At 39.9% G+C, this 23603-nt stretch overlaps 1 protein-coding gene across 4 annotated transcripts; it reads right to left on the bottom strand.

Moving 5' to 3' along the window:
- Nucleotides 1–1718: 1718 nt before the first annotated feature.
- sytl2a (synaptotagmin-like 2a) lies at nucleotides 1719–23213 on the bottom strand. 4 transcript variants are annotated; one of them, XM_033650958.2, is made up of 19 exons: nucleotides 23160–23213; nucleotides 19676–20062; nucleotides 19354–19508; nucleotides 17686–17809; nucleotides 15815–15884; nucleotides 15636–15711; nucleotides 12600–13181; nucleotides 8409–10520; nucleotides 7081–7182; nucleotides 6841–6897; nucleotides 6614–6684; nucleotides 6280–6384; nucleotides 5631–5800; nucleotides 5287–5389; nucleotides 5034–5195; nucleotides 4854–4950; nucleotides 4669–4774; nucleotides 4253–4458; nucleotides 1719–2258 (listed from the first exon to the last, which is right to left on the bottom strand). In XM_033650958.2, the coding sequence occupies exons 2-19, from the start codon at nucleotides 19774–19776 to the stop codon at nucleotides 2110–2112; spliced, it is 4548 nt and encodes a 1515-aa protein (XP_033506849.2). In that variant the 5' UTR covers nucleotides 19777–20062; nucleotides 23160–23213; the 3' UTR covers nucleotides 1719–2109. The 4 variants fall into 4 exon arrangements, with proteins under 4 accessions (XP_033506849.2, XP_078028316.1, XP_033506876.1 ...); XM_078172190.1 differs by lacking the exon at nucleotides 12600–13181; XM_033650985.2 differs by lacking the exons at nucleotides 8409–10520; nucleotides 12600–13181.
- Between the last annotated feature and the right edge of the window lie 390 nt (nucleotides 23214–23603).

Consider the following 23603-nt stretch of genomic DNA (forward strand, 5'->3'; position numbering starts at 1 on the left):
GTGCACTGTTCTACTGTGCAGTGACACCTGTACAAATATGATCTTCATGGAAGAGCCATCAGAAGAAAACCCTTACTGTGCCCTCACCACAAAATTCAGTGTCAGAGGTTTGCAAAGGAACATCTAAACAAGCCAGATGCTTTTTGGACACAAGTCCTGTGGACCAATAGAGTCAAAATATAACTTTTTGGACGTGGAGAAAAAAGGGTGCAGAATTTCATGAAAAGAACACCTGTCCAACTGTTAAACACGGGAGTGGATCGATCATGTTTTGGGCTTGTGTTGCAGCCAGTGGCACGGGGAACTTTTTACAGGTCAAGGGAAGAATGGGTTCAATTAAATTCTATCAAATTCTGGAAGCAAACATCACAGCATCTGTAAAAAAGCTGAAGATGACGAGAGGATGGCTTCTACAACAGGACAATGATCCTAAACCCCTCGAAATCCACAATGCATTACCTCAAGAGGTAAAAGCTGAAGGTTTTGCCATGGCCCTCACAGTCCCCTGACCTGAACATCATTAAAAATCTGTGGATAGACCTCAAAAGAGCAGTGCATGCAAAATAGAAGAATCTCACAGAACTTGAAGCCTTTTGCAATAAGAATGGGTGAAAATCCCCAAGACAAGAACTGAAAGGCTTTATGCTGGTTACTTGCCAAAGAGGACGTTACTAAATACTAACTATGCAGGGTGCCCAAACTTTTGCTTTAGGCCCTTTTCCTTTTTTGTTATTTTGAAACTGTAAAAGATCGAAATTAAAATGTAATCTTGCTTAAAATATTGAAGGAATGTTTGATCTTTCACTTTTTGCCTTTCAGAAATCAGGTACTCTTTTACTTACTTAGCTATTCTCAGTAAACAGAATATTGACCCAAACTTAGAAATGCAACTGTACTAACGTATATCAACTCTAAGCCTAATTTTGTGTTGTGCTGATACAATAAAAACATTTGGTAAGGATTTAAAAGGAGCAAATTATGTTTTTCAAAACATATGGCTTCATGCCTATTCAACAAAGTAATCCCAACCATCAGGTGATTTCTCTGTCTTTTCTCAACACCACAGGAGTACAGAAACTTCAGGAAATGCCTCACTGTACTTTGGGTCACGACACACCCAGCCTGGATGTAGCTGAGATGGTGTAACTTGTTTCGGTGGAGCGTTCAGTGCCGCTCCATCTCACCACATCTAAGCACCATGACAGTAGAACTCTCAAAAGTGGGGTCATGGTGATGCCATTTCAGTGCAAAATTTAAGCCAAGAGCCAGGCTACATATCAAGGAGAGTCCACATCTGCCTAGGATCAACTTATCTCTTTACAACTTGAAATGTTTAATGGTAAAAGAATGTGTGATCACAGTATAACATGAAACACTTTATGTTATTACAGTAAGATATCAGGTTCTAACATGGAAAGTTTCACATTATAAAAAGATAAATAGTACATTGTTAAAACAAGAAATGTTCTTGTAATAATGTGATAAGTTTCTTGACCTTAATCATGTGAAAAACATCTTACTTATACTGATCTGTTTTTTATTCTGGTATGGCAGCAATACGCTTCCATAGATATAAATATTTATGATTATGTTAACAGCTATCATCTATTATCTGCCAGTAACTCAACCATACTGTCTGTTTTCAAAGGACTTGATGAATTGACTTTTTTAACACAAATGAAACATGAATGAAACATCTCAATACAAAATCACAAGTCACATTAATAGGCTGTTTATTAAAGACAGAACCGCTTGATGCAGTAATCACATTAAGAACAAAAGGACTATATACAAATTATAAGTGCTCAGATCAAGACAGTTTGCATGTTTTGTAACTTAGATTGTATCCTCTGCCCTATTTTGTATATATATTTTAATAAATAATTAACTTTTTCAGATGACAAATTTAACATGTGGTTTGAGCTATACAAACTAAAATACCTTGTGTATTCATTTATTGTACAATGATCATCAGTTATACAGATACGTGCACTTTGATCATCAAGGCTGCTGGTACCACTCATAGTGTAGTTTGTAGATTCATCCAAATGTATATGCAGTGCGCTCCCAGGACATTTCCACATACTTATCAACACATTTCATACACTCTCACTTTGACATGCTTTTAGCCATTACAAACATTCTCAGAGGTAAAACATCCTCCACCCAGTCACCATCAGACTGTAACATCCTCTGCCACAAATTTGCTTCATCTGTCGCTGAATCCATCCAGTCCACTTCCACCCCATAACTCTTCCCTGCACAGAAAGGCACAGAAATAATTGTGTTAATATGAAGGTATCATTGAATAATAAAACTGAATAATAAAAAACTGCAGCCTATTCTCTGCCAAAAGAAGGAAGCAGCTTAACTGCCCAAAGTGGCAAGTGGTAATGAGCAGGGTTTGGGCCTCACAAAGCTGAGCAATGTCACTTTAGCTGGGTCAGTTTTGTCTGTAGAAGTACTGAGTCCTGCCTTTTTTCCCCCTCTTAATCGATATGAATAAAACTTGGTTTGTACGTTCAGGACTCAATGCAGGATGTCTCCACTGAGTGTGCAGAACTTTTGAAGGATGGCAGCCATGTTTTTTGACTGATCTTGCTCATACACAGTAGGATTGTATATCACAGTCCCACAAGGCTATATACCAAATTTGATGATGATAGCCAAAATCCAAGAAAGTCTATTAATACTATTGTTTAACATATTATGCAAACCAGCAAATAATGTAGTATGGTGGCCTTAATTGTCCTGAGGCTTTTTTGTAGAGGACATTGAGATGTAGATGTGTGTCAGACTTCAAGTCCACAAGGCTTACTGTATGAGGGGTGTGGCCTGTCAGAGTTTGAACTTTTCCAGCTGTCAATTATAGCCCCACCATCAGGCCAATTGCAGTCAAATCTGATGTGAAGCATACAACTACACAGGGCGTAAAATTAACACCCGCTAAGCGCCAATGGTGGGTAAAAATGAGTCTGGCATGTAAAACAAAAACACACACCCGCCAGTGGCGGATGGAAAATTTTGAATTGCATGTGGGTTTTTTATGTGCTTCAACCATTTTTGCCAGCTGTGTCAGACTATTTTGACCCTCACGGCATATTGTACGTGTGCCGGGAACGCATGACGTCAGCTACCGGAACCCTGGGCATTCTATGGTAACTTCTGACACATTTCTGCCGTGAAGCCACCGCCAGAAAAGAGGAAAAACAAAGATGAACATGTTGGACTTGGACAAGAAGAACAGACAGTTAAACGGAGTACAAATGTCGCACGGCATTTTATTGAAAAATGGAAACTAGACGAGGCTGGCCAGCCGCGGTCATGGCTGACCTACGACCCGCACACCAACACGATGAGCTGCAGACTTTGCCGCAAGCACGCCAAAGAAACACAAAGGACAGGGTTGGGTTTTCCTAAAGTTGGATTTTCATACTAAAAACGTAAGGTAATTATTTTTCGTCAAACAAGGCATGATTTTTTTATTTGGCTGGTGAAAAATATGTTTGTGTATGTATGTATGTATGTTTTACACCTTGCAACTTCATTTCCAGTTATGGTGCCAAATTGCATGTCTCAAGCTTGTTCGTGCATACAGTAAATGCACAAAGTTTCATGAAATTGTGTCCACTGGGTTTTGAGGTAAACACTTGTGGCAGCTCCCATGGGTTGGGCTGTAAATCCCAACACTTACTTAAGATATTTACTAAGATTTATCATGATTGGAAAAATCCCTAATGAGTTATGGCTGATTAACTGCTAAGCCCTGCCCTTTGTGAGGAGTTTTTGATTGATGGTAGCCATGTTTTTGACCAATATTACTTATTTACAGTAGAAATGTGTATCTCAGTACCATAAGGATGTGTATCAAATTTTGTGTTGAAAGAAAAGTGTAGTCGTATTGTGCGAATTAGCAAAAAAAAAAAAAAAGTGTCATTGTGGCAGTCCAAGAGGCTTTTTTGTAGAGCTAACTGAGCTGGATATGTGTGCCAAATTTCAAGTCAACTGGACATACAGTGAGGGGTTTTGGGCCTTAATTACAGTTGCCATCATGTGGCCAACTATGAGTCATATATTTTGAAGGCATTTACACATCATTTCCACATATGAGGCCAAGTTAAAAGTTTCTTGCTCATTCCAGCTCACAGCAACTTCTCTGGAAGACAACAAACCAGCAGAAACTCAACAGGGTTCTGTTTCTTTGGGGCTTAAACCTTGACGCATGATTGAATACCATTGAGTAGAATCTCACCTGTCCCTAAGCCAAGCCTCAGACCGCCGATGAAGTGGTTGTTCAGGCGGTCGTGATCCCACACTGTGATCTCCACACAGGCCTCTCTGAGGTCCTCTGATCGGAAGCCGTCATACACCATGGTGTGGTTGAACATCGGGTTGGCCGTCCTCTTCACCACCCGCGTCTTCTGTCGGCTTTTCCGGCTTGTGTCAGGAAGTACAGTGCTGCAGCAGAAGGACAGGAGGGAGATAAAAAGCATTTGTCCAGCTGGAAAGACCTTCTAAAACTTCCAAGTATTGAAACCAGGTGTACAGAACTAATTAAATAAATAACATTGACAAATAAATCATGTAAATATAAACAAATTCAAACAATAATTCTGAAGACTTTGGGTGTCCATATTCAGTGACCTGACAGTTTGCAGGACATCCTACCATTTCACAAACGGGTCGATAATAACTCCTCTGACTGGAGGAAGACTCTTGCAGTCTTTCACCCATATTTGCACTTCACCAGTCTCCATCCTAGATGTTCTGTTACCTGTGGATGCAGTCAGATCACAATAAGAGGTAAAACTCAAAGGAAAGAACTGATAAAATGTGAGGAGTCATCAGCTCACTGTGAGACGTCTGCGGCAGGAACCTCAGGGCAACTCTCATCTGTCCTCTGCTGTCCATCATATGTGACGGAGATGCTGTTGGACTTTGTGCTGAAACCTGAATGATTGAAGTGAATCAAAATATCTAATAAATTCACTTCTACAAAACACACTGATTGTGTATAGAAATAAAGCCGTTACCCTGGATTTTAGAGCGTATTCATTTATGTTTGTGTTGCTGAAGTCCCACTCCGACAAATCCAAGTCCACCTCACCCAGGAAACTGTTCCGCCCAAAAGTGTTGTGGTGCCACACCGAGATATTCAGATTCTGAGTTTTCAACACTTCAATCATGATTTTAAACTATCAAAGGGAAGAAAGCAACAAAGATGTTTGTTAAATAAGTAATACAGGTGATGAGAAATCTGTAAAAGACTAAATCTGGAATTCTTACCCTGAGGATTTCATTGTAGTTGGGATTTAAAGTCTTCTTTTTTACAGTGGTTTTTCTCTTTCCCAACTTTGTTTTGTCAGGAACAACATAACATTTCACATACCTGTCAACAAAACAGACACTGCAGTCACATTCCTTTTCTCAACATATAGAGTGGAATTATAGAAATTCTTCAAATGACAGCAAGAGGCAACTGTTTGGCGAATGTGACGTTCCATTTCAAATGTTTCAGCATCTTTTCTGACATGTGAATCTCCTTTCTCCAACCTTTACATCACAAATATCACTGGATGATATGACGTTTTTTCTTGCTTTTGATCATACTGTATATAGCAAGCACTTACGGGTCAGAGTAGTTCTTCTTCGTGTCGGCCACGGCCAGGTCCCTGCAGTGCACCACGAATATGTGAAACTCTCCAAGCTTCTGGATGTAGTTGACAGCAAACTGGATACTTCCCTGGACTTCAATGTCCCCAAAGTCTGCAGGGTAAATGCTGCTCATGCTGCCGCTGACCTACTCAGTCATAACACAGAAGACAGAAAACATTGTCCTCTGAGTTTAACTCATTGTTTGTGTAAAGATACAATGATTACAGTTATTACCTTGATCATCTGTCTTTTGTTTGTCTTTAGAACCCAAACGCAACATGAAAAAACTACAGTGTTTTAGGGAATTATTGGAATTATTATGGGAATTATTAACAAAACATTTCATCTGGAGACCACAGTTCATGTCACGTGTGAAACCAAAATCCAGTGTTGCTTTTACGTAACTTTCTGCAATTTACGCAGACATGGCGTATGTACATCATGTTACAAAACAGTTAATTTAAACTAAAACATTATCGTTTTCTAAATCTAACCAAGTTGTTTTGTTGCCTAAACCTAACTGCAACTCTTTCACAACACTAACCACGTGTCACAGTATGTTTCAGTTGTGTGTCACATAGATTTTTTTATCAGGAACATATTTGAAGTTGCATGTGGACATACAGATGACATGGAGGCCATTCCCGAGGAGAGGCTTAAGTTTGACATGGAGCTGCCCGTGTTTCTTCTCCAGCCCAAGTTGGTCTCAAAAGTGCTGTCACTGTCTGTCTGATATCAGAGAAAAACAGGACAGCATGAGTGACACTAAAAAACACAAATGTAAAAAGTCATAGAGGTAGAACATTGCACAGAAGTCCGCCATAAGAGCAACCAATCATTCAACTCTTAAATGAGAGGTACATGTATCTGTTCACTGACTGCAGTGCAGACGCTGACCACTAGATATCATCCTTTTGTTGTGTGTTCAATGTACAAGAGTCAGCTGAGAGTGATTTACCTCGTCCTGGTGAAGAACATTTACTGACACGCTGGCTTTCATCTGCTTTGAGTTGGCTGATGGTGAAGAAACTGGAAGAAAGATCTGACTTTGAATCTCTTACAATGATGAAATAAAATGTGTCTAAGAATGTCAAGAGTATGCTGATTTTACAGGAAGTTTAAATAATTGCCTATTTTGTGTATGTTCTGATAAATGTGTAAATAATGAGAAGACCACATGTTTACCGTCCTCCACACTTTGATTCATTTCTTCTTTGGAGTTATTTTGGCTCCTCTCCTCTCCTGAGAGGAAAGAGGGGCAACAAGACAGTAATATTTACACACCTCTCCCATATCAGAAGCAGCTTTAATCAGCCGAAGGTAGAAGAATGATATCAGATAATGCTCTGGCAAAATGAAGCCATATGAGCATCAGTTGTATTAAAGTACAAACTACAGAATCTGAAGAAGAAAGAGTTCTGTTACTTGTCTTTGAGGTGAGGTTTTCCAGACTTTTGGATGAGGACACGCGCCTCGAGGATAGCCGTTTAAGGGCTGACATGACAGGACTTGAACTGTCATCATGACCTGCCACAGATGAAACAAAATCAGCTCTGGAAAATAGACTCAACACAGATGTTACATGATTTCTGATATACCAAGTAACCATTTGAAAATATATTGCTTCTCAAACATTTCATGTAAGTATAATGCTTAGTGAATCAGTTTAGGATGTAGAAAGGTTGCTACTCTATCATCATAGTGAACTGAAGGATCATGACCCTACATGACCATTTCATGTTGGTAACAACAGTTTGAATCTTTATGGTAGTGATTAAGTACCATACATCTATCACATCAGCAGCTCTTCAAAAGATGATCATCTTGAAAACTATAGTAACTAAAAAACAATCCTAATGGCCAGAATAAATGTTGGTATTGTACATTTCTGCAGACCACAGATTTGTTACATCTGCATTTATTATGTAATGGATACGTTACAGTGCTGTGGTAGAGTATGTTTAGGCAGACAACCAACTTAATTATGGTTAAGAAAATATGTTTTGGCTTAAAATACTCAGTTTTAAAGGCACAATCCTCGCTAGAAAAACAGCAATGTCCAAGGCAGCCCCGTCACTCTGACATCTTTTCATTTAATGCATGTAAAGGTCCTGTTGGTGCATGTGTGTATACTTTGGGCCTGTGTGTATGTGACACCAGAGTGACAAAACTGAATTTCCCCTCAGGGATTAATAAAGTAAGTATGAGTATAACTGGTTTTGTTGTTTGTTGGTCGCGGATGGTGGTCTGTGGTGGTCTGCAGTTTGGCAGGTGTTTTGCTGATCTGACACAACTTACACAATCCCCTCCACCTCCTGTAGACAAAGTCAGCTCGTACACTACATCACTTTAGAAATGTTGATATGATATGTATGAAAATTGCAAATGTAGTGCATTTGTGGTGTGCAGAAACTTAAAATGCCAACAGTTTTTTTCTGGTGACTGGGCTGTGATTTAAACTGGTTAAAGGGCAGCTAAAATCCAAACATTTGTTCCACAGTTTTGTACAGACATGATTGAAAAGGAATCACAAAAGAAAAATTAGGGTCAATAAACACAGCAAACTGTACAAACATGTAGAAGAAAGAATTAGTCAGGGCATGTATACTGACTCTGAGCCAAATCAGACTCACTGTAATGTTAATATGTTAACTTCGATTTATTTAAAAAAAAAAAAAAAACATCACTGTGGTTTCAATTTCTCAATCATTATCTTCAAGAAATATTAATGGAGAAAGAATTCAAAAGCTCACTGCCTGAACTTGCCCGAGACAGAGACCAGGCCCTGGTCGTTGTCTTTTGGCTGGAGTTTCCATCTTTTTTTTGTACAAACCAAGGACTGACCCCAGGAGGACTTCCCTCAGTAAGACTGTCATTCTGGTTCCCCACAAACCCTTTGAGGGTATTTTGCGGTGTGCGCACTGCATCACTCTCTGCAGCAGCAATTCTCTCTTGGTAAAAGGGAGGGACGTGGGCCTTCTCCTGTGGCCCGAGGTAGTGCTGATAATCCTGTGGGATAAAAGATCTGGCGAGCTGTGTAAACGGCTCCACCTTTTTCTCTGAAGCTTTTTTGGACTGTGGTGAAGTAGAGGAGCTTGAACTACTTTGTTGTGTATTTGAATTGCCTAAAGAAGCCCCTCTGTCTTCTGGATGAGGGGGGAGAGGACGAGACATGATGTCTGTTTTGGTGTCTATCAGCACTTTCTGCTTTGCTTCATGTGAGGGACTCTTCTTTTGTCTTGGAACTGGTATTGGCTTCCATTGTTGCTCTTCGACAACCTTAGTTTGGGGGTCGATGTCTATTGGAAAGGTTTTCAAGGGGGAGCCTTCAAGCGTGGATCTCTTAGGACTGGAGGATTCTCGAGGTAGAACCCTTGGATGGATGGTCTTAGAAGGACTCCTCCTGACTTCATCGTCCTGGTCTTTTGATCGTGGAGTCGGGGATTTACTAGGACTGAGAGGCCTCTCTTGATACTCTGTATCAGCTTTGACTTGGTATTGGTGACATGTTGACTGTATGTCCCCAGCACTACCAGAACTCCTCAGCTGTGACCTTTCTGGACTGACAAAACCCTTGTCTGTCACTTTCAGTGATTTTGAGAAATTAGACTTGGTTTTGTATGGAGATGTTTGTGCCTCTCCCTCCAACTTCTCTGAGGTCTCTTTCACATCAGACTGTGGGGAAACTTTGTTACTGAGTATTGAACTGTGTGAGGCTTCCTTGACTCTTGCAGCAATAACCCTGGGTCCTGCATATTCCTTCTCCCAGAAATGCTTAACCTCACTGATCTTGGCTGCCCTGTCCTCTTGAGGACTGGAACAGGACTGCCTGGGAGGGGGAACTGGTATATCCCTCTCTTGCTTCCGGGTGTTGACGGTTCCAGAGGAAGGTACAGGAGAGATAATGTTTTCTTGTGGCTCAGAAATCTGTGACTCTGTTACTGAATCTGTTAAAGAGTCATCTGTTTCGTCATAGATGAGGACTGGGTTAGCCCTATATGTGCCATCTTCTTTAGATAAATCTGAGAGGCTACAGTCAGTCTGTGGTGATGAAATATTTTCCTGAGACCTGCCAGCAGTATCCTCAGCTGTCATTTCCATCTGAGTTAAGAGATTGTTGTTTATGCTCTCCATATCAGAGTTAGTCTGACGGCCATGTGAAGCTTCTATTCCTGTTTTGGCCATATCTTTGCGTTTGGCCTCTTCTCTGGTAAATATTATTTTGGGACCACTGTTTTCTCTCTCCCAGAAGGCTTTCAGGTTGGATAGTCTTTCTGGAAGCGGAACAACTCTGCCTTCTGTTGCTTCCTGCTGAGTATCTGCATCTACTGAGGTCACTGTTTCTTTAAATGGGGTGTTCTGCAGTGCTGTTAGTTGTAGTGTTTTGACCTCTGTCATCTCAGAGGGTTTAGCTTCTGGTCTGACACTTGCAGGCCTGTCCATGGTCATATCTGCAGCACCCTGAGAAAGAGTCGAGGTGTAGCCTGGGTCTTTTTGCTCAGGTATCTTCGCCTTTTCTTTTTGTGGATTCTGTACTTCAGCAGTTTTTTCTTTCTCTCTTCTAAAAATTCCAAGCAGTCTTTGTCTAGGCTTTGGTGAAACAGCATGAGATGAACTCCTTGAGCTGGCATTAGCTGACTGTTTGCTACCTGATGTGGCCTTGACAGAAATGTCAGGTCTTTGTTCAGGCAGCTCTTGGTGATGAATGTTGTGTCCAGCTGGCCAGTCTGTGGCCTCAGCCTGGGAGTGACGCTCCTCTGCAGGCTCTGTCTCCAAGTGAACGGGCTTACCTGATTCTTGCTCAGCAGGAACGAGTCTAGGCACTGCAGGGCTTAGGAACTCTGAATGACACTTCTCAGAGACATCTGCAAAGACAGCAACCAGCTATTGAATCACTCGTTTACATTTTTTCTACTTACCACTGCACAGTGTAATTTAAGATACCTGTGTAGGATTTTTCTTGGTGTATAACTGTCAAATGAAGTGGGGCACTTAGCAAAATGCTATTTCTGAGCACATTTTAAAGACCACTGTGTCGGAGGGTTTGGTGTCCCTCTGTGGTACCATAAAAAGACACCATGGTAAACAGCACTGCACACACTATCAGAAGTGACCCAGGTAGTCCACCAATTATCTTACATGTATGGCATCATTACAAATCTAAATTTGCTACAAAAACAAAAAAAATCTACACATTAAGAATTAATTCCACTTTTGCACTCAACACACAATTTATCAGTCTACAAGAAGCTGCATTATAACACTTACATAACCCATGAGTTCCAATTGTGGATTAAATACGTTTAGTAGATTAAGGCTGCACTTCAGCTCTTTTTCATACTGAACAGCAACATCACACTTCATTTAACAGCAATACAATGAATCAATGGAAAAAGTCCAACACATGGCATGAGACATTAATAGCGAAATTGTGGACAAAAGTTGACATGAATGACACATTGTGACAGATTACCCATGATGCTGAAGAAAAGTGCATTAACCCAATAATACAGTAAAAACAGATGTTTTCCTGCTGTTCTTTTCCACTAGACTCTATAAGCAATCATACATGAATGTGCATCTTTTGCCACATGCAGGAACATGCACATGCAATATGAATGTGAAAATCATTTTTGTATATGCTCGTCTTATGTCTTGTTGCACCCAATAATGTAATAATTTCTGGAAAATATGATGCATTTTGTTCTTAATCTGATTGAAAGTGTAAGAAAACTCAAAAAAGAAATAACATGACCAATAATGTAATAAAATGTCCTGACTAATATTGTAATAACATTTTTATAATTACTGTAATACCTTTCTATTTTGTCTTTTCTTTTTAGCTGATGATGTAATGATTTTGACAGATAATGTTGTGATTTAAAAAAGTATGCAAGTATACAAAGTTCATGATACTGTTAGTGCCATGTTTGCCTTCTGAATACACTAACATTAACATTTGATACTGATTTGATGTTTGGAAATACAAACTTTAGACTTAATGTAGAATTTGAAATTTACAACAGATGGCATTGATATGTTGTTATCAGGTAAAGATGTATTAAACTAAAATCCCTATCAATGCAAAGTGCATCCGCCCATATCCATGCTGACTGTTTTTTTTAGATTGGACACAAGATGAAAAAAGCAGCAGAAGATGGTTAATGTTACACAAGTGAGACAGAAGTGTATTTTCTTTAGTGTATAATCACCTGAATATTTAAATCATTGTGGGTTTTTTTTACTTAACAATGACCCATTTCTATCTACATAGGGAGGAGGTCCTTGTCTATGGAGATTGCCAGGTTGCACCACCATTTTTCTACAATAGCCCAGTACAAACAAACCAAACACTGGCTCTAGATAGGGCCATTTGTGTGTCTGCTCCCAATACAAACCTCCTGAACAATGAACACTGAAGGAATTCTAACCAGGAGGTGCCACTAAATCATAGTTAATCATACACAGTGGATCTTTGAGAAAAAAGTTGACCTTAAAACTAAAGTACATTTAAAAGTAGAAACTTTTTGACTTTTAAGCAATAGCATCCCCAGGGATTACGAGGGAGAGGGATCCACTTATGGGTTTTTAAGTTTTAAAGGGGGCCTTACTGAAAAAGTTTGAGAACCACTGCTTTAACATAAACATCATTTCTGGATACTTTTTACAACCCTGATGATTTATTTCCTGATAAGGCAAAGTTAGTATCACTTTGTATTGAGAATAACACAATAAGGTATTACATTACCAGTAAAAATGTTATTACAATATCAGTCAGGACAAATTTTATTAAATTTTCAGGTGTTCAGGTCAGTAAAATATTACAGTATAAGGTGCTACACATCTAAATTTCTATGAATGTGTAGAGTCATATCTGTTGGTTGTTAGTTTGACTTATTAATTGACTGTTTAGTTGACACATTGGTTTTGAATAAAAGTCTTACCACCAAGCACCTGGAGATGGCCACCTTCTTGTTCTTGGAGGTTTGCCTCATTTTTGGAGTTGAGTTCACCTTCCTGTGAATCCACATGACTCTGACAGAGTGAAGGCCTTTGTGTGCCAACAGTGGTAGTGCCAGCATTCTCAAGGTAGCTATTATTTCCCGGAGCAAAGGGATTGAGGGAGTCAACATCCAGCAAACTGTGCTCTCCCAGCTCCCTCCCATCTTGCCACTCCGTTCCTGTCTGGCTGACCATGGGGCTAAACCTCACCTGCTTCCTGTCTATCCAGCTGTCAGTGGGAGAATCAAGGCTAACTGGACTCTGCAGGTCCAGGTGAGAGAACATGGAGTCTGTAGAGCTACAAGTGGACAAGCGCTTGAGGATGCTCCGTGGAGCAGCAGAGTTCGTCAGCTGACCTTCTGGCCTGTCTTCCTCAACAAAACAGTCTTGAGAACTGGTGCTGCCTTCTCTGTTTTGGGGCATTGGCATAGGAACTGATGCATTCTGGGCGATCAGGCTATCATTAGGGTCTTGAATAAGGTCACTAATATAGGAAATGCAGCTGTCAGATGATGGTAAAGGCTCTGAAAGAAACAAAACAAATAAAAACCATTTTAACTGACAACACATCAGCTGTGTGTTTTTGCCATTGAGTTGTTGTTTTTTTAATATTGGCATCTTAATTACTGGTGTCTTTCTGCTAATCTCTAACACAGAATTATGCTCAAAACAACCAGAGCCTCTGTATAATCCTGCATTACCTCATGGCTGACTGTCTGGTCTCATTTCTAAGGTGTCAAAATTTGTCGCTTGGGCAGTGCCACTGGTGCCAATATAATGATGCTGAGAGCACCCTTTAGTGTCTGTGAGAGACACATCACAAGGCTTTCAACAAAGTTGAACTTTGTTTACCTTAGGGCGCAACCACAAAAAATGCTGCATTTATTTAGCTCACTTATGCTCAATGTTAGATACAGAGTACAGACAGAGCCTTCTGTCCATACTATCCGGTACCATGGGATATCATGGAGGCAGTGTAGCATAGTTCAAATGAGGAATGGCCATAGGAGACGACAAAGAAATTTAAATAATGGTGGAATAGAAAAAATTGGTAATATATAATAATCTCTAGTAATACGTAGTGAAAGTAGTTAAAATAATTCTCCATTGACATGCCAGGAAGGTAATGGCTGCACAGGCCACCGCCAACTAAAGCACTGCCTCCGTTTTTGGGTACAATATTACGACCTCCTCCACTGTCGCCTCGTTTGTTGTTGTGTGATAGTCTTGACTCTGCCCTCTAGCGCCATCTATTGGCTGTATCTATACCATCGCAAAAGACACATGGAAGTATGAAGGCAGTGACGTTTACAATGCTTGTAAAGGATGTATCTATTTTCATACATAAAGGAAGTATAAATGAGCCTTAAGAATGTGAAAGTCTGCTTAATGTGGGTTGACAGGGAAGTGGATGGGTACAACAAACACAGGAGTTTGACCCATGAGTCCGGTGTTTGTGTCCTGTCAGCTAACTGCTGACCCCTTCCTAGTCAAGTGAGTCGACTCATGTGACGTACTGCTGACCCCTTCTCTGTCGAGATCCACTGACCCCTCGCGTAAGGAGACAATTTAAAAGGCTGTGTCATTATGATGAGCGAAGAAGCATGAAAATATGACAAGTAGGGATGAAATCACGTCGCCTCTGAGGAGATTCACTTCCTACATTATCACTTTTAACTTCAGTCTTTCTGTCTTCAGTCTTTTATTAGTGTTGGCAGTTCTGGTCCTGTCAGAGCTCCTTGTCATGTTTTAGATGTCTCGGTTGGTAGTTCCACCAGGCAAACATTTCCTCGATAATATCATCCTTCTTTTCTCTCCATTTATTCATAACACAAAAGTATTTTTGCATTGCAATGGCACTTTAAGTTAAGTAAGGAATCTGAATACTTATTCCACTGCTGACTTTAGTGAGCAAATCTTTAGCCAGCAGGCACCTTAAACAATTCTTGACTTTTTTGTTCTCTGTTTGAGTTGACACAAAGGCTTTTTGAGTGTCTTTGATAGTGCTTAACTTATAAAACCCATTACTGTATTTGAGAATTAAGTTGGAAGAATACTGTGTTGCACATAAGTAAGGCTAATTGTCATATTTGCATCAGTGTTTGAGAAGCACAATATGTCTCAATTTTCAGAACATTAATTTTTGTCATATAATAAAGGCATAAGGTAAGTGATGGATCTATTTTGCTTTGTCTAAACTGTCATTATTTCTGTTGGTTATTTCCTTCTTATTGTATACTTCCTTCTACAAAAACATTGTTTTCATAGCTCCTGTGAAATACTTCCAGCACCCACAAGTCATGCGGTAAAGATTAAGGCTTTGGAATGTATTTCTGTGTAATCCTCTGGCTAGTCTGGCAGCCTTGTGTATTAGTACTTCCTTTCACTTTGACGACCCCTGGGAAAATCTCTAGTCCCAGCTCACTGGCTCATTTCACAGTGACTGGAGGAAAACACTTAAAATATTGGCAGACATACAAAGACTTCAGCCCTAGAACTTTGATTAAATCAGAGGAGTTGCCTGTTACATACACTGAGCAAATGGCTGTGGTCCTTAAGCTATTAAATATTTTGAAACCAACACTGTTATCTACCAAAGACCTGTGTGGAATTGGATTTTGTCACTATTCCTGTAAAACTGCCTTCTCCGAAGTTACAACAAAGACTAGATGGATGAAACCAAATGATAACATTGCTAGAAATCACAAGCCAGCACATGCTTCCCACTGCCATGCAACTATTGCTCATGCCAGCATGCTGTTCATAGGAAAGGTTGAAAGTACCCACACACCTGGTTGTCAAACAGATTGCTAGAACCAGACTTACATTGGCTTGTAATGTAACTGCTTTCATGATTTGTCCATCAGTCCACTCAATTCAAAACACAACACATGATATGTCATTAGATCGAATAATCCACTTACACTCATGATACATATTTAGAATAGCACAAACTGATATGAGTTATAAAAACTCACCCTCGTTCTGTGTTTGGGTTTGATCCACTGCTCTGTACAATAACTCAGTGTCACTGTCGAATGGGTTTTTTCTTTGCTGCAACAAAAGAGGATTAATAAATAAAACACCTGCAAAACACTGAAACACTGACTCACACAGACCTTTTAATATGTTTTTATTTCCCCAATTAGAATCCTACCTTTGTGGGAGACTGTAACATTGGTTGAGGTGTATCCTGTGGTGTTTCATATGGATTCTGGTTTTGATACCTATTAGAATAAACAAAGATGACAAGATGCTTTGACAGTTTCTGTTGCGCAACCCCAAACTTTCCACAGCTTTTCCGCAGATTAGGGAAATCTGCATGCTCAGACACGTTTTTTGTGAATAAAATAATAATCTCCAAAACAAGGCCTGTCCTGGGTTTTGTCTCTGGAAGTGGCTGTACAAGCTGCAACAATACTTCACATCTAACCTGTTTCTGGACAAATAATTACAGGTATACAGTTATCAAGAACAGGCAGGCAAATTCTGAAGGCAGAGCGGAATGTGTATGATAAGTCTGCTCGCTCCTCAGAAGCAATGGAAAACATGAACATGTGAGACCTGACCTTGTAAGACGATTACTATGGGGCCAATTACTAAGTATCCATTTACTGTGTGAACAACTCCACTCACTGACAATCACACCCAAATAATTTGCTCTGCTTGTGCAGCATGTGATGGTTAAAAACAGACAGCACAAAGCCTATGTTTTGTTTATATGTAGATTTACTGTTTTCTGAATGTTCTAAGTTTGAAATGTGTACTTCAGAGATTATTTAAAGCTGCAAGAGGCAAGGCTTTTCTTTAAGTATACACTTGCTATATGTGAACCAAGAGGAGGAGTTTTGAACTTGCTAACAATGTATAAAGAGCAAGCACTGGGTAAAATCTTGCCATTTAAAATCCCTCCGTTATTCTACTCTTCAGGATCAGTCTAGTGATATTCTTTATTGTCAACAAATCCCATCTGCAGAGCCAAACCAACAAATGAATGTATCCAATAGGCCTACTGTGTGTGTATATGAAGCCATGATATATCTGTATCATAGAGCGTCATCATCATACACCCAGAACAGTCCGGTCTCAAAGAGGCACAGGAAATTGACACAAAGTTTTAAAGGTCCAGTGTGTAAGACTTACAGGGATATATTGGTAGAAATGGTATATAATATTCAGAATAATATTCATTAGTGAATATATTAGTGAATGGTCTCCCCTACTTATGTAACTATGCAAAGTATGTACATTTATGTCACTTAAGTCCCATATGTAAATATTTTAAGCGAAACCATGATCCTTTCCTAATGTAACCTTTTTTTTGGGTAAACCTAACCAAGTGTTTTTCTTTCCCTAAACCTAACCAAACTGCGACTGTTCCTAAGGTTGTATCCATTTCATGTATTTCTGTGAGATTGTGTTAACCCATAAAAACTCACTACAGCACAAAATGTGTATTAATCCACTGTTGAAAGGAGTCCTTAAAATAAAACTACATATTTATGTTTGGTTTTGGTCTTCTAATGGGATTTGCTGGCAATATTGTTTTTTTTTGAAACACACACAAACATCCTATGTAAACATTTTTAAAAAGTGGAAAAAGTTGTAAACACAGTGATGCTGAACAGTTGCTTATGTGCACATCCAGCAGATACAAAGCAACAGTAACACTTATCTAGACTTGAGCTTTTGGCCCCCTTTTGAATATAAAGGTGCTATTCACTGTTAGCTATGTTTTTGGTCTCTACCAAAGGCAAGTATCTGTGTCTGTGGCTGCTAAATGCTCTACTATGTTCAACAGCTAGTCATTAACTGTGTCTGTCTGCTGTTTGGTGCTGGACAGGTAGTGTACAGTCGCTTCCCTGAAAACAGCTGCCTGCTGCTGCTGAAAGTAATGCTGATGATAGTATTTGAGACAGAACTGAAACGGAAAATTCAAATCTCAACGCTCAAAAACACGCCAAGCAAATGTGACAATGGGTGTCCTCTGCTCGCAGACTACTTCCTGCTTTGGCTCTCTGTGCTCACCTTTGACTGCTGAGCTGCATGTGAGGCTCCTGAAGGACTCCACAGAGTACAGGTGGGACGAACACTTCTTTGTTTTCACTGCTGACAAAACTGGGCTTCTCGGGCAACACCTGGGAGAGCTCCACTGAAGCACACAACACACAGCTACTGTTAAAGAAAGTTATCCAGTCATCATAACACACATTTTTTAATATTCATTACAACATAATAATGGATTAATAACCTTTCATATTTATGTAAAAACAACCTAGTTGTAATTATAAGTCTCTATCCTGACCAGAAAAAAAACATACAGCTACAAGCTACATCCCCTACAGAGCCTGCATTCATTCATGTGTAATAATTCAAGAAATCTTTGTAAACCCATTCTTTTCTTTGCTCTGACCTTTTTTGTCTAGAATGCCCCGTGTTGATTTTGTGGATTATCACACAGCCTCATTAAATCATAATCACTTGAGGCAAAAATAGGCTGCCCCTTTTTTAGTTGAACTCCAGCGTGAGTTGCATAAGCAACCTGTAGTAGGATAAGTGCCACCTGTGGTGAATTTAACTGGTAGTTTCCTGGGCTGACCCACAACATGAGCAAGAGTCCATTCATTTGAAACTATCCCAGTAGAAAAAAAGCCAACCCAACTGTCAGAAAATGTTCGCACTGTTTCTACAAACCAAGGATATGTTACATTCACATGTCTTATGTTAACACTGTGGTTAATGTGGGGTTAAATTTAGGCACCCAAACCCCTTGGTTATGGTTAGGGAAGGATCATGTTTTGGCTTCAAATACCTGGTTTGAGGGCACAATTCTCGCAGAAGAAGCACCAAAGTCTCTGTAAAAAACAACCACTTTTCATGCCTAAAAAAGCGCCGAAATATAGCAATGGGTTGCTACAAAACAATGTTGTTCAGAGCCTAAAAAGCTTCTCGAAACACAGCGATCACTAACACAACCAGTTTTGTTGTTTGTTGGTCTTGAACTTTGGTCTGCATTGCAAGGTGTCTAGCCTAGTTATGACATGACACCCACCAGCCCCCCCACCTTCTGATGACAACATTTTATTATGGTGACTGGGCAGGAAAGGCTGACTGATATAAACACTGGTCTCAGATGCATATGGAAAAAGTATGTCAAGGCTTTCTGCCAGAAAGCCCCGAAGGCAGAAATCCATTAATTTTAACCCAAACCATGATCTTTTTCCTGAACCTACCCAAGTAAAGGCATTCTAGAGGCAAGTTTCTCCCAACAGCGTTTCAGATCCATCACAATTCCAACAGACACAGTCATATTCAATTATTAAAATTATAGACATTAATAATGTGATTGAATTTCCTTCAAAAAATATTTGATATATTTGAATTTATGATGAGAAGCTGGTTAAAGCAAACAGCTGGGGTTGGAACTGTGCCCGGGATCAGTGGATGTGTCAGCTGAGTTTACATCCCGTCAGCAGAAACTGGGTTAAAGTGAGTGTCAGGGTTTTATAACGGCAAGCCAAAACTACAGCTAATATCCATCTTATTTCTAGCCCCATGATACCTTGTGTGAATTATGGGTGCGGGAAAAGATTTTACTTAACCTCCCATAAAAAAAGATGCATTTCAAGGCATCATGCTCATTTTACAATGTTGATGCAAGAGAAAGGCAATGCAGATGACAGAGGAAAGACTCACATATAGTCAGTGGTTTGTATGAGTGTCTCATGGAGGCCCTGATGATCTCGGAGCCATGGATGCGATCCTGATGACGCAGCTGCTTGGTCTCATAGAACCATTCTCCAGTCATGTATCTCAGCACGCTCTTGTCATTCACAGTCCTCTGTAGCTTCCTGAGTGCAGACACATTAGTGGGAAATGAATGCAATAAACATTTTCACCTAAATCTGGAATTTTTAGGTTGCAGATAAATGTAGTCTCTACAGTTCTTCAGGATAGACATTAGTTTGTGCCTCTACCCAGTGCTTGAAACATGGAACAACTGATGCCAGGAACTCACTGAACACGCTGCTCCTCAGCCTTCTTCAGCTCAGCATCTCTCTTCAGCACAGCCAGGATGGTCTCCTGCTCCTCCTCCGTCAGAAAACTCAGGTCGATCATGGTGAATTCTACCGCTGTGTCCTCAGCTGTCCACTGCTTTGAGTTTGTGTCTAGGCACTGAACATGATCACCACTTCTAACAGTTCTTCCTGAAGCTCCCAAAGGTCTTGTTCTGGTTCTTCAGTGTCAGTTGTTAACACAAACTGTGAACTGTGCTTTATCCATTGCACTAAATGATGCTGGTTAACGCTCTCCTTATTGCATTTACTCCTCTTTTGGATGTATTTTGCTTTAGTTGGGGTTGTTTCCTGCGGCCATGTTCGACCCTTTGTAGACCAGTTTGAACCTGAAAGAAAACAGCAAAAACCAAGAGGGGATTATAATATCTGAGATTTATACAAGAAAGTCTGTTTCTCTTTAAGCATCCCTCAACAGACACCACACAGTTTTGACAATTGTTTGGTCTGCAGGCATTTAAAGGAATACTTTTCATTTTTCATGATTGTGTGTATTTTGTCAGATTATTTGAATTGGCAGGCTGATGAGAAGCAAAAAGCTAAAGCTACTTTAACAGCTAATATCTATGATAATATCTGAATCAATGTGATCAAAGTATTAAAGTGATCCATAACAACAGCATTTTAGCTCATTTTCTAAAATTTCTAAGGATAGCCAGCTTCAGGGACTTTATAAGCCAAAAGCAGGAGAACAACAGGCATGTCCCAGCTGTGTGCATCACGTTTTAGTGTCCCATGGAAAGAATCTCTGTTGTGTTTTGTGTCATGTGCAGTGTGTTTCAGTATTTGGTTGTGTTTCGTCTTTTTGCAGCCTTTGTTTCTCTATATGCTGCTCATATATTGTTAAATTGGTGCAGATGTTTTTTAAAGGTCCAGTGTGTAGGATTTAGGAGCATATATTGGCAGAAATGGTATATAGCTCAATATTCATAACTATATTTTCATTAGTTTCAACTGAAAATAAAATTGCTGTGTTTTTGTTACCTTTGAGTTAATACAATGTTGTACTACAGTAGCCCAGAACGCAAAAAAACCCAAACTAGATAGGGCTATACATGTTTTCGCGTCTGCTACTATAGTTCTCCCACAAGTTTGGCACCATGGATATATGAGAAGAAATGGATACAGCATTGGAGGCGCGGCCTCGTTCATCCCTGTGATAACTGCTCAGTGGCGCATAAACCAAAAAGTTTGACTTCCCAGGTGTAAAATAATCCAGATCTTCCACAACACTGGACCCATAGAGCAAGCACATTGGGCACTTCGCCAACCAAGCAGCTAACTTTTGCCAACAGGGCCAGCATCTTCAAGTTTAGCCCTCTGCCGACTTGAATGCCGACAAAATTTCATTGTGTTGCTCAGGATCAAATCCTGATGGTAATAAGTTATTACATGGGGGTTGTGACACTCAAACAAATGTATACACACATACATTTAACTCTTTGTCAATGTATGTCTATGGGGAAAAGTGTTTTTGGGTCCCATTGGCATCCTGTGATGACCTGCATGTTGTAGTTACACAGTTTGGTCACTATGTCAAACTGCCTTCAAAGTCTGACGCACTTCCTGGGGCCCTGCTCGGCACACAGGAGAAGTTTCAGATGGTTGCAATCTGCAACCTCACTGCTAGATGCATCTAAATCCTACACAATAGATGTTTTATTTGCAGTGTGTTGCACTCACAGGGCTGCCATGATAATGAGTCCACAATACAAACATGTATTGGCGTATCCCGTTAGAGTCCGGAGCAGCAGTTTATGGCTTGATATTCAAACCACCACAACAGCTATTCATACTGTAACTACTACTCTCTTTTTCACTCCTGCCTTCTTCCTCCATCTGGCATTCTTGTGTCTAACACACAAACAGTACCTACCTACTGTATCAGAAATCCTATCAGTGTGTGTGACAAAGATAGCATGGTAATGATACTTGCATTTAACTATCTGACAAAGAAGGATCAATGACTATAGTGATATTTGAGTTTGTGAACTGTACTCCAGCCAACAGTCAAACAACTACAATACATAATACAACTTTCACACTTTCAACTCACATTTTTTTCTTAATTTCAGCAGATCTCCTACTTTCCCTTAAAGAGAAAACAAAATCTCTCAGAGGAATGCCTGCATGTCCCAACAATGTCCATGTTCACCCACATAAGAGGCGACTGTGGGATTTTTTTCCCTTTAACCTCACTTGATTGGTTTAAAGTTCATATCAGGTTAAAACGAGCATACCTACATTTGCTAAACAGTCTCTTTACTTAAGAAAAAAGTAATGTCACTGAGCTGCTATGGAGAAAATGGGAGTTATGTAATGTGACTTTGTTGTAGAAATAGTTTTGCTTGCACTATGCTTGGCACCCATTGTTTATTCATTATCCAACTTAAGTTGTAATCGCCTCCTATTCTCGAGTACAAGGCTGCGTGGAGACTGAGCTGTAAGAAGCCCTGACTAACGTGTTTTTTTCCTGCGTAAGCTGCAGGTTTATGTGGGAGTACTTAAATTTTTTTAAACAAAGAAGAATGTTGCATGTCCAGTTTCTCTAAAAACAGAAAAGTCTTGCTGAAGGATAGATACGTTATTTCCTTGTTGGGGTAGAGATGAATCTTTTCCTTGTTAGTGTTGGACTTCCTTGAGAAAATTGAAGATTTAACAAGTGACATTGTTCTGTTGTCCAAATATATTGACTGTAAAGGGGATATTTTGACCTGCACATGACAACAAACTAATGAACTAACTTCTGCCTGGTGTCTCCTCTGTCTCTGTAGCACCAGCTTTCAAAATTCAAAGCTGGATTCGTGACAATACCTTTTCTAACTGTCATTTGTAGTGAACAAATACATAAAGGATTAAAAGCAATGACTAACGGTGATTTAAAAATGGTGACCATCAGGTTACTTGTTTGAAAAACAATACCAAACCTCAACCACTTAGCTCAGTTAGTCTATAGCACCTCCAATAGCTCTGTGGTCCTTTAAAGAAGATTGTGTAACTGTGTTTTCACTGTGCAGCCTGTAGGTATAAAAAGGCATTAACATAATGTAAAGAAATGTAGATATGTCTTTAGCAATCAGGTGTTCAAAAACTGTTAACAGGTGGAGTTTCCTAATTAAAAAATCTACACCCTATTCCTATAAGGAGTTTTGATAAGACTAATATAATGACCTTATAGTATATTGTTACATTTGCAGTCTGCATGTTGGAGTGACACAGCCGAGAGGTTTGGCTGTTCTGATCAACATCACTGCTCAGCTGGATTTCCCTTTCCTCTGCCTTTCACTAAGTATTCCTCCCAAACTGACATTACAGTTCTCAGTCTTAACAGTGTAAGAACATAAACATGCAGAGGAAAGTGAGGTACCTCATTTACAAGAAAAGACAATACTTTCAGAGTGTGAAGTCAGAAAGCAGTCAGCTCACCTCTCGATGTTGCTCCTCGCTGGGTGAAAACCAACCTGTGACTGGATCCTGAGCTGCTGCAGGTGGGAGGAGCTGCAGAGCCACAGCAGCAGGAGGCAGCACAGAGCAGCTGGAAGAAAGGTCTCTGTATAGGTTGCTTTACCAGCCTGCTCTGCTTAACACTGCAGGCTGTCTCACTGGAAATATATTATTCTTGACCTTTATACCTCAATACAGTGTTGTACACTGCTGTGATTTAACCACTGTCTGCTCTGTGCTCCTCAGCATTGTGAATAGCATTATACCATTATCCCATTATCACTGTAAAGTACGGCACGGACGTCTTGCTTGATTAAAAACCCCACAATATCAGTGATTAGGTGAGACTGGGATTGGTTGGCACACGTTTTGCTTTCTGCTATATTTTTCTGCTCTAATTTATGTTAGCATGTTCTGACCAGCAGC

Source organism: Epinephelus lanceolatus, chromosome 11, assembly GCF_041903045.1.
Source record: "Epinephelus lanceolatus isolate andai-2023 chromosome 11, ASM4190304v1, whole genome shotgun sequence".
Classification (NCBI taxonomy): Eukaryota; Metazoa; Chordata; class Actinopteri; order Perciformes; family Serranidae; genus Epinephelus; species Epinephelus lanceolatus.